Source organism: Penicillium coprophilum (assembly GCF_028826855.1).
Source record: "Penicillium coprophilum strain IBT 35676 chromosome Unknown utg000002l_segment0_segment0, whole genome shotgun sequence".
In the NCBI taxonomy this organism is placed as follows: domain Eukaryota; kingdom Fungi; phylum Ascomycota; class Eurotiomycetes; order Eurotiales; family Aspergillaceae; genus Penicillium; species Penicillium coprophilum.
Genome location: NW_026622721.1, coordinates 1,082,447 through 1,098,923, shown reverse-complemented (window position 1 = coordinate 1,098,923; position 16,477 = coordinate 1,082,447). Strand labels below are relative to the sequence as shown.

At 49.4% G+C, this 16,477-nt stretch overlaps 4 protein-coding genes across 4 annotated transcripts; 3 read left to right on the top strand and 1 right to left on the bottom strand.

Annotated features, from left to right (window-relative positions):
* Nucleotides 1-484: 484 nt before the first annotated feature.
* N7500_001822 (TRAPPII-specific subunit TRS120) lies at nucleotides 485-5,031 on the bottom strand (the record flags this gene model as incomplete). Its single annotated transcript, XM_056672968.1, has 4 exons — nucleotides 485-2,341; nucleotides 2,397-3,758; nucleotides 3,829-4,796; nucleotides 4,866-5,031. The coding sequence occupies 4 exons, from the start codon at nucleotides 5,029-5,031 to the stop codon at nucleotides 485-487; spliced, it is 4,353 nt and encodes a 1,450-aa protein (XP_056536487.1).
* A 510-nt stretch (nucleotides 5,032-5,541) lies between these two features.
* N7500_001821 (histidine kinase-like ATPase domain-containing protein) lies at nucleotides 5,542-10,847 on the top strand (the record flags this gene model as incomplete). The annotated part of the gene is made up of 2 exons (XM_056672967.1): nucleotides 5,542-5,669; nucleotides 5,729-10,847. 2 exons carry the CDS (start codon nucleotides 5,542-5,544, stop codon nucleotides 10,845-10,847), a joined length of 5,247 nt encoding a protein of 1,748 aa, XP_056536486.1.
* A 1,431-nt stretch (nucleotides 10,848-12,278) lies between these two features.
* pabA (aminodeoxychorismate synthase pabA) lies at nucleotides 12,279-14,693 on the top strand (the record flags this gene model as incomplete). Its single annotated transcript, XM_056672966.1, has 1 exon — nucleotides 12,279-14,693. The coding sequence occupies one exon, from the start codon at nucleotides 12,279-12,281 to the stop codon at nucleotides 14,691-14,693; it is 2,415 nt and encodes an 804-aa protein (XP_056536485.1).
* A 428-nt stretch (nucleotides 14,694-15,121) lies between these two features.
* med6 (mediator complex subunit MED6) lies at nucleotides 15,122-16,264 on the top strand (the record flags this gene model as incomplete). Its single annotated transcript, XM_056672965.1, has 3 exons — nucleotides 15,122-15,215; nucleotides 15,264-15,625; nucleotides 15,695-16,264. 3 exons carry the CDS (start codon nucleotides 15,122-15,124, stop codon nucleotides 16,262-16,264), a joined length of 1,026 nt encoding a protein of 341 aa, XP_056536484.1.
* Nucleotides 16,265-16,477: the final 213 nt, after the last annotated feature.

Here is a 16,477-nt window from a genome sequence, read left to right as displayed (position 1 = left end):
TAGATGTTATCTATATGACCAATTTAAAGCATATCGGATGTAGGCGTATTCCGTGAACTACTCCATGTACCTCCTTAAGTATATGTATAGTACCTACACTACACCTCCATGTAACTATTGTCCCATGAGAATAGCCTTTTTGACCCCATGGGACATCAGATGGGCTACCTTGGAACCTTCGAACCTTCGAACCCTGTAAACCTTGTGCGATAGTGGAGCGTCCTCGGAACCAATAGAAAAGCGTTGCAAATAACTGGGGTTGGTACCCATCAGAACACTGGACCTCAGATCCATTCACTTTTCAATATATTTGCAATTCCCTGGCAAACTTTGAAGTATCAGAGGTTTGTACAGAGGGGGGGTATGCTACATGGTCATGAATTAAGCTAAGAGACAAGAAGAAAAAAAAAGGAAGCTAGACAGGATATGATGTTTATGCTCTTGTTGAAATGACAGATCAGATCAGAACAATCACACATCAAGATCATGCATCGCTTGCATGAATAATACACAATTCCTTCGCGTGCCAAATGTGTCGCCGCCGCACTACATCCGCACCAAAAGTATCCATGATACCATCATCGTTGAAGCGGGGAGCGGAATCGTCACCTTCACCATCATCGTCGAGAGACGGACGGAGGAGTCGGGCTTCCTCAACGCTGGCGCCAAACTCGTATTCGCCGCGGCAGAGAACCGTAACACCGATTGAGGCTTTCGTGCTTTCGCCGCTTGGCAAAATGGGGAGTGCCTGTTGCAGCATCCCGGTCCACACGAGACGACGGGTGAGATCTAGAGCGACATTGTTGGGTTGGTGGCGGAGGCTGGGTTGAAGACGGAGGAGAGGGTGGATGGGGCGGGAGGAGCGGTTGTGGACAGTGACATGTAAGGTGAGGAGGTCGTCGGTCTTGACGCGGAAACGTGAGCGGCCCGTTTGTTCCACTGCGTCGGAAGTCTCGGGGGAAAATGATGAAGTCAAAGAGAATTTCATTTCGACATCTTCAAGGCGCATAGCTTCAACCATACGGTTGTTCAGTCGGATGTTTCGGAGGTCAATGGATCCCTCACGGCCTGTGGCAGATTCCTTCCAGCCCCCGAGAACTCTGTTGAGAAGCTCTTCCCGGAACCAGAAGGCTTCGCGCGAGGCCGCCTCGGCTTCGAAGGATAGTTTGTTGGCGCTGACGACGAATTGTCGCCGAGTACCGGTGTTGACGACGGGAATAGAGGCATGTGGGTTGTCTAAGTAGACCCGAGGCAAAACCAGAACAAATCGAGAAACCTGGCCGGGTTGAAGCTCTCCATCGACAGAATACTTGCCCTTGAAATCATCCTTGGTCATCTTCTTCGGTGGGATAGTTATCATTGTTTGTTCACTTACGCGCAACCACACTGACAGGGGGCTTGGCCAGGCGTTGCGCAGGTCTAGCAATACAACACAGTGATCAGGTCCATAAGGCCCGTTGCCGAGACGCCCGAGAATTTGGGAGAAGGGGTCATTGTCAGTGGTAGAGAGTAACGCATTCGGGGTTTGTATAGAGTCAACAGGTGGTTCAATCTGGTTCTTCCAGGCAAAGTCACCGGTAAACGGAAGAATATCACAGCGGGCGACCTCCACACTCGCATTGACCGTGACTGTCAACGGCACAAACAGTTGCCGGGTGTAGAATATATCGGGCAATTTGCCAGGGGCTGTCCCAACATAGGAGTAGTCGATCTGGACTGTCGTGTCCTGCAGACCAGGCTTTCCGAGAACGTCCACGGTAAATGTTGCCTTCTGGCCTGCTGCAATCGAACAGTCACCGGGGTCCTGGCCCTGCCGGCGCCATCGCAAAGCGGGCTTGGTTGCTAATTTGAGCTCCAACTCGTAGATTTCGACCGGCAACAGGTCCTTGTTACTTAGTGCAGACTGTAGCTGTCTAGTGGTTGAATCTTGGAAGGTGAATAGCACAAAGTCCACGGGGCAAGAAGAGGCATTTTGAAGTGTAACAGTGAAGGTTTTGACTTCACCTTCAAGTACCATCATCGCGGACTGCGATAGAGACATAGATTCGATGACAAGTGACGGTTGTTTGGCAATGACCTTGACTTCACACGTTGACGTTTCAGGACCTTTCTTGACATCAACCTTGCCATCCTTTGAGGTCGTCGAGGCCCAGGAGACCGGGCGCTCTGACAGAGGCTTCTTTGCCCCCAAACCTGTTCGCTTTATTTTGACCTCGGGTTCAGGTTTCCAGAACGTCTTGAAGATGGGGAATCTTCGCGTTCGACAGTTTCGCACTTTCACAATACATCCTGTGATCTGAAGACTGCCTTCCTCATGGGCGACGCCAGGAACAGTGATTTCCTGCACAGAGAGGGGGGGCGATGGCAAAATTCTCTGCCACTGCGTCAAATGATACACCACTGCTCTCAAGGCGCAAATGTTCAATCTCAATCTCAAATTCGTATGGGTTTTGAAGAGTCACTTGGAATGATGCAGGTTCATCAGCCACGGTGAGGATTTCCAATGCTTTGCTAGTGGGCTTGGCGAAGGGGTTGTACAGGAATGGGTCCTTTTTCACCTTGTCTGAACTTGTGGTTACCGCATCCAGTTCAGATTTGGACCGCCGAACAGGTCTTTTAGGATCTGGTAGCGACAATAATTGAACATCACGTACTAGGAAGTCATCCCAGTACTCTGCGACCATATCAGAAACACCTAGTCTGGTGCCTGCACCCACGGTACGCTTAATGTTGTTCAAAAGACGGACTTGTTCATCTTGCGGTAGATACGGCGGGGACTTGTGTGCTTCAGCCAGCATCATATCTCCCCGGATAGTCTGCAAAAGCTCAACTGTGAAACGAAGAACTCCATTGAAGTCCGGAAGGGCTTCGCAGCAGTTGATACATGCTTTCAAAACATCAATTTTCAAGTTCAGATCACCATAGCGATCAAGAACTACATGTCGAAATGCGCGCTCGGCAATACTAGCAACCGAATCATATTCAGTGTGTTCCTGATGCCCGCTCACATCAGATGATTGGCTTTGTCTCTTCTCCCATTCGGCGAACGATGAAGGTTGAACTCCGTAGATATCTCCAATGGTCGCAAGAAGGAGACGCACACTTGATTCCATATTGCCGGAGCCTGTATCCAGGGCATTGACATCAAATGCGGTATCGCTGAGAGACGCCAACCCGGCAGCGGGGTGAATGCCCACCTCCGCAGCACCAATTTTGCGTGCTTGTACTAGACTTGGTACCATTACCGAAAGAAGTTCACGCAGGATAAATGCTTTCTTCCTAGGCAGTTCAAGAATATTAAGAACAGCAACAACGCCAACGATGATGGGAACAGCGTCAGTCGCAGGTAGGCCCACACCAGGGGCAACGGGCAAAGCCCGGTATAAAAAGTTGGCAATCTCGGACTTGCGGAGCAAAACAGTTCCCCGGGGAAGCTCTAGCTGGAGCAATGGAACCAAATGTTCATTCATCACGATATGCTTTAGAGCATTGTCATCCAAAGCTCCATCGCGAACGCGAGCTGACACCATTAGCCGAGCTAAGCGAATCACCGTCTCCGAAAACACCAACTGCGGAAGGGGTTCATCTGTGATATTTGCAGCGCGGGTATAAAGATTCAAGATATTGTTTGAGAGATCCGGCAAGAGATTGGCTAGGTTGTGTAGAGAGATAATCCTATTCCCAGCGCTACTAGGGGTTGTTGAGTCGCGGGAAGGTTTGGAGGATTTGTCCGCAACAGGGTAGAGGACTGATGGAATCTAGTAAGCAAGTAAGCAATCTGGCCCAAGTAGCCAGGGTATTTGGCGGCGTTGTTGGCCATTCCCATACCTGGAAGTCCATGCCTGCCCACCCAAACATCAGCAGGCAAAGAAGAGTTGTTTCGAGGGCTTTAGCGTGCCATATGTAGTCGCTGCTTGCTCGAGCATTGTTCACGGCTTCTGTGAGCTCTTTGAGGGCATCGGGCCACCTTCCCGCCTGCAGGAAAAGAGTTCCAATTATCACCCCGGCACGTCCCTTGATCCGGTTCTTAGTTCTGTCAGTAGCACTCATACCACTGACAGACATCCTGTCGCGACTATGCTCCTTTGGCGATGATACTGAAGGTGATCTGCCCGAATTCGTACGACTGGATAGGTGAATTGCCCGAGTGATCTCATCAAACGTTGTAGGGGTCTCATGATCGCTAGGAGCTGGGGAGCTAGCGTTGGAACTCAGTGGAGTACCGTCCCGTGTGCCGTTTGGGCTCGATGGTAACTGTGCAGGCAGAGTCATACGATTCATAAGTCGGTCTACTGGCCGTGGCCGTAGTTCTGGGTTGCGGTGCGGGCCCCACGAAGATGCTTTTGGTGACTCGATTGACGGTATGCTTTGGATAGTCTTTGCAAACTCATCCATTTCGGAGAGCAAGACTGACGTGATATCACAGAGAACTGTCTTCATTGTCGTCGCCTTGGAAGCATGCGGCGGAGGAACCCAGAGGACATTATCTGGTCCATTTGTGATCTTATCCAAGCCATGGTGATCAAAGACCAGAAGTTGGTTTACCAAAGCTCGTGGATTCCTCTCCTTCATCCCCTCGAGTTCTTCCAATAACTGATCTAATCCTTCCGGAGTGGGATGATTCTGCTCGTCGCCAGTGCTTTCAGGCAATTCGGCCCCATCTGCGATCGCAATGATCACCAAGGGCTCTCTGTATAGCTCAAAGGGGAAAAGTTCGAGATGCGAAGTCGGGGGAACTGAGAAGGAGAGGTCATAAAGGATCATTCCGGTGGGAAACGCCAGCGGTGAGAACATGTCTAAACAACAGAAGATTAGTATATATCAGCAATACCCGCAAGCTTCTCGCGATCATTTGTAGGGCATACTTCTGTTCGGTCGCGCATCGGGACTTATATCTCCTAGTCGAACTACATTTTCAGCTTGTAGTCGAGCAGCGAAGCTCAAAAAGCGCGAGCGCTTGATCTTGCCGATGGGAAGAAGGAGCGCCCTGAGGCGCACGGGCGCAATTGGGGACAGAGGGTCAACACCCATCCTGTCAGTTGAGAAAAATTGAGGATATTAAGCCCACATCCACACAATTACCTATGCAGGCTTCCAGGTTTCATGCGATAGGGGAGATTGCGAGAGGGCAAGAAGCGGGTCCGGGGCTCCTATGAATACATGTACACACGATACTCGGGATGAAAGCGGAAAGTGGTGGCAATTGGACATCCGATAAGATAAACCCGTAAACTCCGCATTTTCCCCCAGGCCAACTATTCGCTCTTTCTCACCGCATCATCTTTCTTTGTGTATTTCTTCTTGTTTTTACCGGATATTAGACCCTGCTCAGCGTTCTATGAAATTTGGTTTCTCGGTCTTCATAACCACTTCACGATCTATGCGAACAGTGCACCCAAGTCTATGATCTTTACGGCAGCCTAGACAACCTCGATCTTATTTGTCATTCATCTGCTTTCATACAGAGGTGTAGATGGACCTTCTACCTGGTTGATATACACAGCTTAGATATAACCAGATAAAGAACCCATACACTCCAAAATGGCGACGAAGGTGGATTTCAACGCGTTGAAGGCGCGGACCATGGGGTCTGGTGCCGATGAGGAAGCAGTGACGGTGGACACAAGAGGATTGATTTCGAAAGTGCTTGCTCGTTATTCCGGGAAATGGTATGAACCAGAGATTTACTAACTTCAGATCTAAATATTAACCTACCTGTTGTAAATAGGACGGTCCTCCGAGAAATGATTCAAAATGCCGCCGATGCCTCTGCAACGAAGGTAACGATCAAGTTTGAGACCCTTCCATCGACCACAATACCGTCACCTTCATCAAATGATCCCACCGCACATCTGAAACATACCATCACCAACCATACTCTTCGACGTGTTCTGATCTCAAATAACGGCGCTCCATTCAGTGAAAAGGATTGGGCAAGATTGAAGCGGATCGCAGACGGAAATCCAGATGAAACGAAGATCGGCGCATTTGGAGTGGGCTTCTATAGTGTCTTCGATGATTGCGAGGAGCCGTTTGTGTCTTCTGGTAGTCAAGCCATGGCATTCTATTGGAAGGGGAATGCGTTGTTTACCCGCCGACTGGACCTTGGCGAAGTCGCAAGTCAAGATACCACTTTTGTATTGGACTATCGCAATGATTCCTCCCCGGTTCCATCTTTGTTGCAGCTCTGTCAATTCTTATCGAGCAGTTTGACGTTTGTCTCATTGCAAGAGATCGAACTTTGGTTGGATGATTGGAAACTACTGGAGTTATCAAAAAAGACGGCTCCCAGTGTCGATGTCCCGATCCCGCGAGACATTGACACTAAAACTGCTGAAGGTTTGATGAAAGTTGTCAATGTCACTCGAGAGATTGCGCAGGTCGACGCTTCATGGATGCGAATTGTGGAATGGAATCCGAATGCAAGCTTGTTCCGCCTTGATAATCTTCGAGATACAACCAGCTCACTGAGGAGTTTCTTTTCTAAGTTCACGCAGGCTACACCCGAGAAGCCATCCAATGGCCAGAATCCGGAACCTGTGCGTCAGGAAGATTCAGGTAGCATGAACACTATACTCTCAGCATCAGTCTTTCTCCATATCAACACGGCTTCGCTCGTACCTTCGATCAGTAGAGATCTGAGCAAAGAATTGGAACGAGCCACACGGAAACCTCCGCCCAAAAAGGCAACGCTCGCAATTCTGACACCTTCTTATGATGCAAACATGGCAACTGGAAGGTCCTCATCGCAATCAGAGGTTCTGTCATCAATCTTACCCTCGAAAGGTGGAAGAGTCTTCATTGGTTTCCCAACACAGCAGACGACTGGCTTGAATGCCCATGTCTCTGCTCCATCTGTCATTCCTACCGTGGAGCGAGAGAGTATAGATTTAAACACTCGTTACATCAGCAAATGGAATCTCGAAATGTTGAGAGCAGTTGGTATTGTATGTCGAATCGCTTGGTCCGCGGAGATGGCTACAATCAAATCGAAACTCGCATCCAAAGTTGGACCATCGCGCTCATCTAAAATTCGGAAAGAAAACATTGTGGATGTACTACCGGAGGCTATTCACACTGCAAACCAATTTGTATTCCGTGAATCTACCCCATCTTCGGTTCTGGGACAGACGATCGAAGATGCTTTCTGGATGTGCAACAAGAATGCTTCTATTGAGGTCCTCTCTACCTGTGGTGTCATCCCTAGTCATCAGACGCGCATCGCACCCAAAGATCTCAGTTTCATGGACTCAATTCCTGCTTTGCCTGGGGAGTTTGTGCAGGGCTCGAAAGATTTTGTTAAAAGGCTTACAGATTTCGGGTTGGTCACGGAAATCACAGTATCAGACATTAAGCGCGAGTTAGAGTCTAACACTTTACGATCCAACCAAGTCCTTGAATTCATTTCATGGCTTGGCCGTAAGACAACTGCTGGCCAGCTTGATAGGTCTTCGGTTCAGAGTCTACTACGCGTAGCGGTGGCTAATGACGAGGACAAAGAGGGAGTCCCAACTCGCTTAATCATCTTTGCGGACATCACAGCCTTTTTGAACCCTCAGCGCATTCCAGCGGAACTGCCCGTACCACCCAGCGTGATACCTTTCAAGTTCACCAAGACTTTGGGCAAGCATGAATTGGAGGCACTTGGATGGGCTGAGCTCCAAGTCGTTCCTTGGCTCAGGTGGATCGTCAGCAATTGCGGAAACCGCGGTGTGTTCTCAATAGATCAAGATATCACCCAGTCGGCAACATTTTCGGGCCAGATATTGCCTGTTTTGTCAAAGCAGTGGGAAATTCTAAGTCAACCTTCAAAGCAAAGCGTTATCGAAATACTTCAACCCCAGACTGTGATACCCACGAAATTCGGGATGAAGCAGCCTGCGCAGACATATTTTGCTTCCGTGCGCCTTTTTGACGACCTGCCTGTGGTTCATGGCCTGAATGGCGTCAAGGAGAAAATCTTGGTTCAACTTGGGGTTCGCAAAACCGTGGAGCTTGGTGTGATCTTTGATCGTTTGATCAATACCCCAACTTCTGGTGATGTGAAAGGTCCTACGTCCAGGAAATGGAATCACGTTGATCTCATCCGATACCTTGCCTCTGTACAAGAGGACATTCCCGCCAACGATATCCAGAGACTCAAGGGGACGAGCATTTGTACTGCCGAACGTGGAAGCGGCACTGAAGGCACACGCTACAAGATTTCCGAGCTTTATGAACCGAAGGATGCACTCCGAGCTCTCGGGTTACCGATTATTGAGTGGCCGGGGATTTTCACCAACAGCAGCAATGAGGGCAAATTCCTTACAATGATGGGGCTCCAGAGTTACCCATCAGCTGTTGAGCTCGTAATGCTCATGTCAGCTGGGAGCAAAGAGAAAGATAGTCGATCAAGCAAAGCTCTGGCATATTTCATTGGCGAATACTATACAAATGGGTATGCTTCGTTCGACATCAGTGCGGTGACAGTGCCATTCCTTCCCATTGAAGGATCTGAAAGTTTAAGCGCCCCGAGGAAGTGCTTTACTGATGAAGGTGCTACCTTGTTCGGTTTCAAGCTTCTCAGAAAGAATCTCCACCCCCATGCCTCTAGACTGGGAGTCAAGCCTCATCCTCCCATGACGGACTGTCTTCAAATTCTCGAGAAGCAGCCCCCGACTACCCAACGGGATGCGCGGATTGTATTCAAATATCTAGCAGGCAGGGTATCCGATCTGAGACAACAGGATATCAGCCGCATCAGCCAAGCTCCCATCATCCCAATCCCCATCCGTGATCAATCAGACAAGGGAGCCAAACACCGGCTTGTGGCCCCTAGGGTGTGCTATCTTGGAGACGGGGAAGATTACAAGGACATATTTGACTTTGTCAATTTCGGCCAGGAGGCGAATCTCTTCCTAATGGCCATTGGCTCAAAAAGAGAACCAACCAAGATTGAGATTGCACGCATGCTGGTCAAAGAGCCCGCTCGCATATCTGCTGCATTCCAAAGTTCGGAGAAATACCTCATGCTTCTTAGGACTCTTGCTGAGCAATTCCCGGCATTGAAGAAGGATAAGTTTCTTTTTAATGAAATGCGGAGCGCAAAATTCCTTCTCGCTAGTCGAGACATTCCGCCCACTGCGTCAAACTATGGTAGCAAAGAAAAGCCATACGTGAAGGAAGTCCATGACGAAGAGGACAATATGGACATCAAAGAATGGAGTCTCGCCTCCGCCAGAGATATTGTCGTGGTAGATGATTTCCAAAGTTTCAACCTCTTCAAAGAACATATCTTCGCCGCCCCGCAAGAAGAGACATTGGAGGACTTCTACGCTGCTCTTGGGGCTATGTCCTTGAGCGGTCTTGTTGAACAACAAACGCGGTTTGGCAGCATCGCCTCCGACCAAACGTCTGCACAGAAACTAGAGAAGTTGATCCTAGAACGTGCACGGCTTTTCTTGCATGATCAACCTGCAGACTCCGTTCTACATGGAGCCCGATGGTTGGAGAATTCTTTCAAAGTCCAGGTTGTGACCTCGATCAGTCTTACGAGATCGTTGAAGGGGCGCCGGGTATCGCACACGCAGAAACGAAATGCAATTATCGCACAGCAGACAGCGGGTCTAGTTTTGTGCATCTGCCCTGATCGATATGACCTATATGAGATCAGCCAGTCCTTGGCACATTTGATTTTGAAGCGACCGAAGCTGCACTCAATCCTCACATTAGAAATGCTGTTAAAGACCGAGCTCTTAGAACTCCGGGCTAGAGGTTACAACGTGGAACGTATTCTCAGACAAAAAGCCCAAGAAGCTAGGATCGCGGAAGATAAGCGCCAGAAACAGGTCGAGGAAGAGAGGCGTATCTTGCAGGAGAGGGAAGCTGCCTGGGCGGCGGGTCAAGCCCAGCGTGACCAGCGTGATTCTCAGAGGGCCGAGGAAGAGAGGGCTGAAGCACAGGCGCAGAATACGATGCCTGGCGTTTTTCCCGAGTCGCCGAAAAGCAAGAGCTTGTCGGAAGAAGCACATGCCGTTCCCCCAGAGCCAACGCCAATGCCGTCGCGGCCCAAAGGAAGCATGTTTGTCAATCTTTCAAAACGGTTCGGCTTGAGTGGTGGGAAGTCTGGAAACTCTGGCACTGAAGAACAATCCCGATCTCTGCTTCCCGAGTCTTCCACGCCTCCACCCCCGCCTTACTCCCCCAATGACCCCCAGACTCAGGGAAAACGCCCAGAACAATCTGTAAATTCCAATTCACCGCACCGCTTGAACTCGGAGCTTCTTTCCGCCGTCCAAGCATGCCGACCTCACGGATCTTCCGACGTGTACAGTCGCCCAGAGACAAATCAAATCCAGGAAAGCAAGTCATACTGTGACGAACGCCCAAGCCACGACCTGGAATTTGTTGCCACGCTCCCTAGCAGTGGTATGAACGTCCTCTTCACGAAGTCAGTCACTGAGCGATCTGCCTTCCTCGCGAAGAACCGCATAGGATTTAACCTCTTTGCCTCGATCCTCCTTGACTGTGGCACGATCTTCTCGATGCGACCTAACAGTCTGACCATATTCTATGACCCGGGCGGCAAGACCATCGCATTCAACCGCGCGGGCAGTATTTTCTGCAACTACTTCTACTTCCAGTCTTTGCAGGAGCAGGAGCTACTTAAGAGCGCAAGCCCAGATCGCGCTGATGCTATTGTGTATTGGTGGGTGATTCTGTGTCATGAGCTGGCACACAATTTGGTTGGGGACCACAGTTCTGCGCATAGTTACTACACGGAGGGCTTTGTGACCCAGTATTTCCCCAAGGTTGCTGTCAAGCTCGCTTCGCTCCAGGTGCCAGCTCCAGCTCCTCAATCTGGATAGATTCGATGTTTTACCTTGTTGGATACCCTCTATCGACTCCGTTCGGATCCCGTTCGGATGTATAGTGCTTTAGTTTTGTTACAGTATTGTAGAAATTTCGAGTTCCTTGCGGCAAAAATGTGCATATGACAGTCCTTTCGATGATATCTCCCGTAAAAAGAAATTCTCATGAGAGACATGTATCCATGATCTGCCGATTGGAACGCTAGTAGTTATTGCTATGGGGTAGGGCCCTGTCTCAGTTCTACCTCAGCTCTGCCTCACTTATCTATCACTTCGCTTTCGAGGTGTAATATATATTCAGACAAGCAATCATTGCCCTATCGCTCAGTCAACTCTCCCATTATCAAATAGCTCAAGGTTGTACAGGTTAGATTACTCACAAATTAGAATCATGAGGGCTTGGTGCTCCAGGATGGAGACCTCTCATCTGGGCAATATCTCATTGACTATGCTGATCCTTCGTATTTCGATTCAAAGGTGACAAGATTTCACTCGTGACAACTCGGCATCTGCTCCGTGAACCCTTTAGGCTGGGTTTAAAGTGACTCTTCCCACGCGATCAGTTGCTCACAGTATTCATGAAGAGCGCACTGATCGAGATTGAAGGCCCGGTCCTTCATCGCCATTATTTCTGGCAAATTGACTTGATTCACAGATGGGACATCCTGGTATTGGTTCAACAAGCCCATAAGAGCTGAAACTGATGGCCCGAAACTTGACAGGTACCATGCACTCTTTTGAGTCATTTATTCCCCATCCTACGGAGTAGTTTGACGTTCTATAGCTCCTTCCGGCTAGCGTGATATGATATTTCATCGATGTACAGGTGAGATGAGACGCTCCAATGATGGTGGTTGTCTATAGGGACTGACTTCGAGGCTATATATACCGCGTCAAGGGGTTTAGATAAAGCACTGTATGATACATTAGATCATGCTTCTCACCGACATTTCACCAAAGGGTTTCAAGTTGTCTTGTTCTCGTCAGAAGTACTAAGTACTCCGTAGTCCAATATCAAAAACATCCAAACATCGCATTGCCACATCGGTGAAAGTTCCGTCGGTACCCGCTTTTGGCCTTTTTTCGCTCGCCAACCTTAATTTTTTCTTGCGTCAACGACAATGCATTGTTAGCTTGCCTGCATCTCTGCATGAAAATTGGTCTTTGAGGGCTATACCACTACAGCTATTACTTTTATCTTCGTCATTGGGACATGGTCTGAGCACATTGCCATCTCCGATCTCGTTCCATCAGATAAGCGGCGAACTCTCCCGAGGTCTAGGTGTCAAGGCTAAAAATCGAAGATCCTGCTATGCAGATGGGCCTTGATCACTTGGATTTTAATTGATCTTGAAATTCTCGCTGGGTGTGGAATTCTTCGACCAATCAAGCCTCATATAAACCCCACCATCAGACTCAAACATCAATATGGCACCAATGCTAGGTGACTGGGATGCCCCAAATGAAAACACAGTGCCACAACTTGATCCCAGCTCTTCGACTAAGAGCGTTTTGTATGTTGATGCCTATGACTCATTCTCCTACAATGTTGTCGCCATGCTGGAGGAAACATTGGGGGTCAAGGTCACAGTCATGACCATCGAATCAGAGTGGCCAGATTCCAATATAAACGAGTTTCTGCAGCACTACGAAGCTGTCGTTCTTGGGCCAGGACCAGGAGATCCTAATGTGCCTACTGATGTCGGTATCATGAGAGACATCTGGAACCTTCATGAATCAGACCTCCTTCCCGTTTTTGGTATCTGTCTTGGATTCCAAAGTCTTTGCCTTCATAATGGCGTTCCTATCGAGCGGCTCCCGTACCCCATTCATGGCCAGATTCACAAGATCTCCACGTCAGCGAAGGATATCTTTGAGCATTTACCGGAGGTAGAGGTGACACTTTACCACTCACTCTATGCCAACTCGGCTTCTTCAACATCCACCGATTTAGAATATCTGGCTTGGTTATCTCTCAAGGATCGCTCCAAGATACAGATACCAATGGCAGTTCGCCATCTCAAGAAGCCATTCTGGGGTGTTCAGTTCCACCCGGAGTCCTGCAAATCAGAAATTAATGCCTGCCAGGCACTTCTCCGAAATTGGTGGCGAATGGCTCTTGGATACAACAAGAGTGTTGGACGCGGGGGATATTGTTCCCTTCCCAGCAAGGTGATCAGCCCCCTAACAGCCCCAAGTCCATTCCCTGATGCTGCCTATGAAATGCTCAAGTGGAGCCAGTCGACTTCCAAGATTTCAACTTCCCGGTCCTTCAATCGGCCTGGCTTGACCGCAGAGGCTATAAGTGAACTTTTCAATAAACCAGGTTCGCCAACAGTCCTTTTTCAATCGAATGGACAATACAGCATCGCTTCGGTGCCGAGTCCTGGCTCATGGCGGTTCGAATACAATGTTGCGACTCATATACTTCGATTGCTCCAGCTGTATGGCGACTGCAAAGAGGTTGAAAGTTATCTTACCGTTGCTCAATTGTGGGATGCCTTGCGGTATTTGATGGAAATGAAGAAAGTTGATTCAGGGAACTCCCAGGTGCCGTTCTGGGGTGGCTTCCTGGGTTATTTCTCCTACGAACTTGGTCTCACTTGTCTTCCCCACCCAGGCCATGCGCAGGCTTCTGAGCCGCCAAAGCCCTCCAGGGCCAGGGAATCCCTATGTGATCCTGCCTTTGCAGACCCACCCGATGTTAGCCTCATGTGGTGCGAAAGAAGTATCGTTGTTGAAAATAGCACTGGCCTCATTGTTATTCAGTCTACTCGTGATGATGATGCGGGTTGGCTGAATGAGACATTGCAGCAGCTGCAAGACTTCTCGGACAGTGGCAATGATACATCTGCGGATCGGGACTTGGATTCAATTCTCCGGGAAAGCAAAATTCAATTCCCAAAGGAAAATGAGTACAAACGGCAAATCGAGTCATGCCAAGCGGAGCTGGAAGCCGGTGAATCTTATGAGTTATGTCTAACCTCTGAGACGTCAATTACTTTGCCAGTTCCCGAAGTGGAGTCTGATCGTTTGATGTTTCCCTGGAAACTGTATAAGCGACTCAAAACATACAACCCAGCTGCATTCAGCGCCTTTGCAGATTTGGGACACACGAAGATCGCGAGCAGCAGCCCAGAGTGTTTCCTCAACTGGGACCGTGAGTCAACTGTGGAGATGAAGCCAATGAAAGGTACAGTCCGAAAATGCCCAGGCATGACCATGGAGAAGGCCTGTGAGATCCTCGGCTCCACGAAAGAGATGGCCGAGAACCTCATGATCGCGGATTTGATCCGGCACGATTTGTATGGCATCTGCGGATCAGGTGGCGTCCACGTCGAGAAGCTGCTCGAAGTCGCAGATTACGGCCGAGTTTACTCGATGATCACTCACATCAAGGGCAAGATCCGCCCCAACCACCCTGGTTTCGCGGTGCGACATATGCCTCAGCTAAATACCCCCAACATGTCCGTCCACGGCCTGACCACTCTCCAGCGGTGCCTTCCACCAGGATCCATGACTGGCGCACCCAAGGAACGTTCTTGCATGCATCTTCGCACAATTGAGAATCGCAAGCGTGGCATTTACTCCGGTGTCATGGGCTTCCTGGACCTTGGTGGTGGTGGAAGCTTCTCGGTTTTGATCCGCTCGGCATTCACTTGTTATAGTGGCCGAGACTACACCGAGAATAAGCAGCAGACCTGGCGAATTGGGGCCGGAGGTGCTATTACCACACTCAGCACAGCGGAGGGCGAATGGGATGAGATGTTGACCAAACTGCGTGTAGTCTGCAACGTCTTCACGCCGCTGGAGGCAGGTGAGAAACTGGCTATGACCTCTTAGCTACTCATTGTTGCTCTGGTTATTAGTCGTTATGATAGTTATGGATGCTTGGTCGCATCATGATCCGCGCTTTTCCTTGCTTTCAACATTCGGATCCATGCGTTGGGATAGAGATTCGATTCAACATACAGCGTTGGCGTTTTGGTTGGCTTTTTGATATTCTCTTAACAACTTCTATTTTGTCTTATAATCTTTGTCAAATAATCATAGAATATAGAACTGCGAATATTCACCACTCTTTCAACTGATGATTCCCTGTCGTCATCGTGTATTGTCAAGATGCAAACAAAACAAACATCATTTTCTCCGCAGCTTCAACTTCCGAGCTGCATCTTTCCTTTGAGCCTCTTTCGCAATTTTCAAGATCAAAGCCTGTCTCGAGCTTCGGTAGGCCGGAGTTGACTCGGTCTATTTTCCCAGAATTGGAAATGGCGAGCCAGGAGGCCTCAATGGAGGAGATCCTCTGGCGGTCTCCCCCGCACGTCCAGATGATGGGGGTTTCCTTCATTCCAACAACAGTGAGTTGCACGTCTTACTACAGCTGGACTTGAAATTGACCTGGTCAATTAGTCCTATTTTACTTTGCCGAATCCCCTTTCTTTGATTCGACCTCCAACAACGCCTCGCTAGCCATCCAAGCCAACTACAATGATGCTCTCCGTCATTTCGTCGAGACCCGCGAAGCATTCGAAGCCCGACTGAAAACAATGCAGGGGCTAGAGTTTATCGTATCATATGACCCCCTCCAAGCAGCCGCACAGACAGACAACCGCTTCGCCCACGAGCCATCCAATATCTGGGTGATCCGCAAGCAAAACCGACGGAAAAGAAGCGGCATGGACGACGAGGTGACCGTGATATCTACGTACTTCGTTGTTGGAGACTGTATCTACATGGCCCCCTCAGTCGCAAGTGTAGTGGGCAACCGAATTGTATGTATTTTCTCAAAAACTCACCAACCGCTTCGAGACGAGTATACTAACGAATCTTTTCCCCCACAGCTATCAGCAGTCACATCTCTAACTCAGCTCATGAAATCTGCCGCAACATTACCAACATTCACCGCCTCCCACGGACACACCTACTTACCACCTGGAGTCCGCAGCAAAGAAACCGCTGGAACCACCAGCCAAGCCTCCCAGAGCAAAGAAGCAACGCCCATGCCAGATGCATCCTTCCCAACCACCGAATCCTCCCAATCAACCAGTAAATCAAGCCTAGGTGGAACAACTACAGGCTCAAGCTTTCAAGATACGCGCAGTTTGGCCGAATCGTTCAGCCTACTCACGCGCTACGGCGACGAATTCATGGACGAGAGCCCCCTCGTTGGCGAACCAGGCTCGTTCATCTTATCACGGACTGGCGGCGAGACTGGCGGGTCGGCTGCTAAAGCCGCACCGAAAATAGCTGCTAATGCGGCGGCGACTGGTACGCCTTCCACCCTGCCTGTTAGGGCTTCGACGCCGCAGGTCCGCGTTGAGACGCCTGGTAAGGCTTCCGACAAGAGTAGTTCGCCGCCCAGCTCTTCTGGCGATAAGACGAAGAGGAAGAAGAGCCGGATCGTTAGCTGAGTTGCTTTCTTGATACCCTTGTTTTTGTTGCATCTCTGGGCGTTTGGGGTTTTGGGCATAGCATTTATGATTACTATTCTGTTGGTATCTAGGAGCTGGCTATCAGCTGGGCTCTACATATACACCCTTGGCCTGATTGCTCAGTTGTAATTTTTTTCATCTTGGAACATTTTTCTATAACAGAATAGAGTGCTATCCCGTCTATAGGTGTGT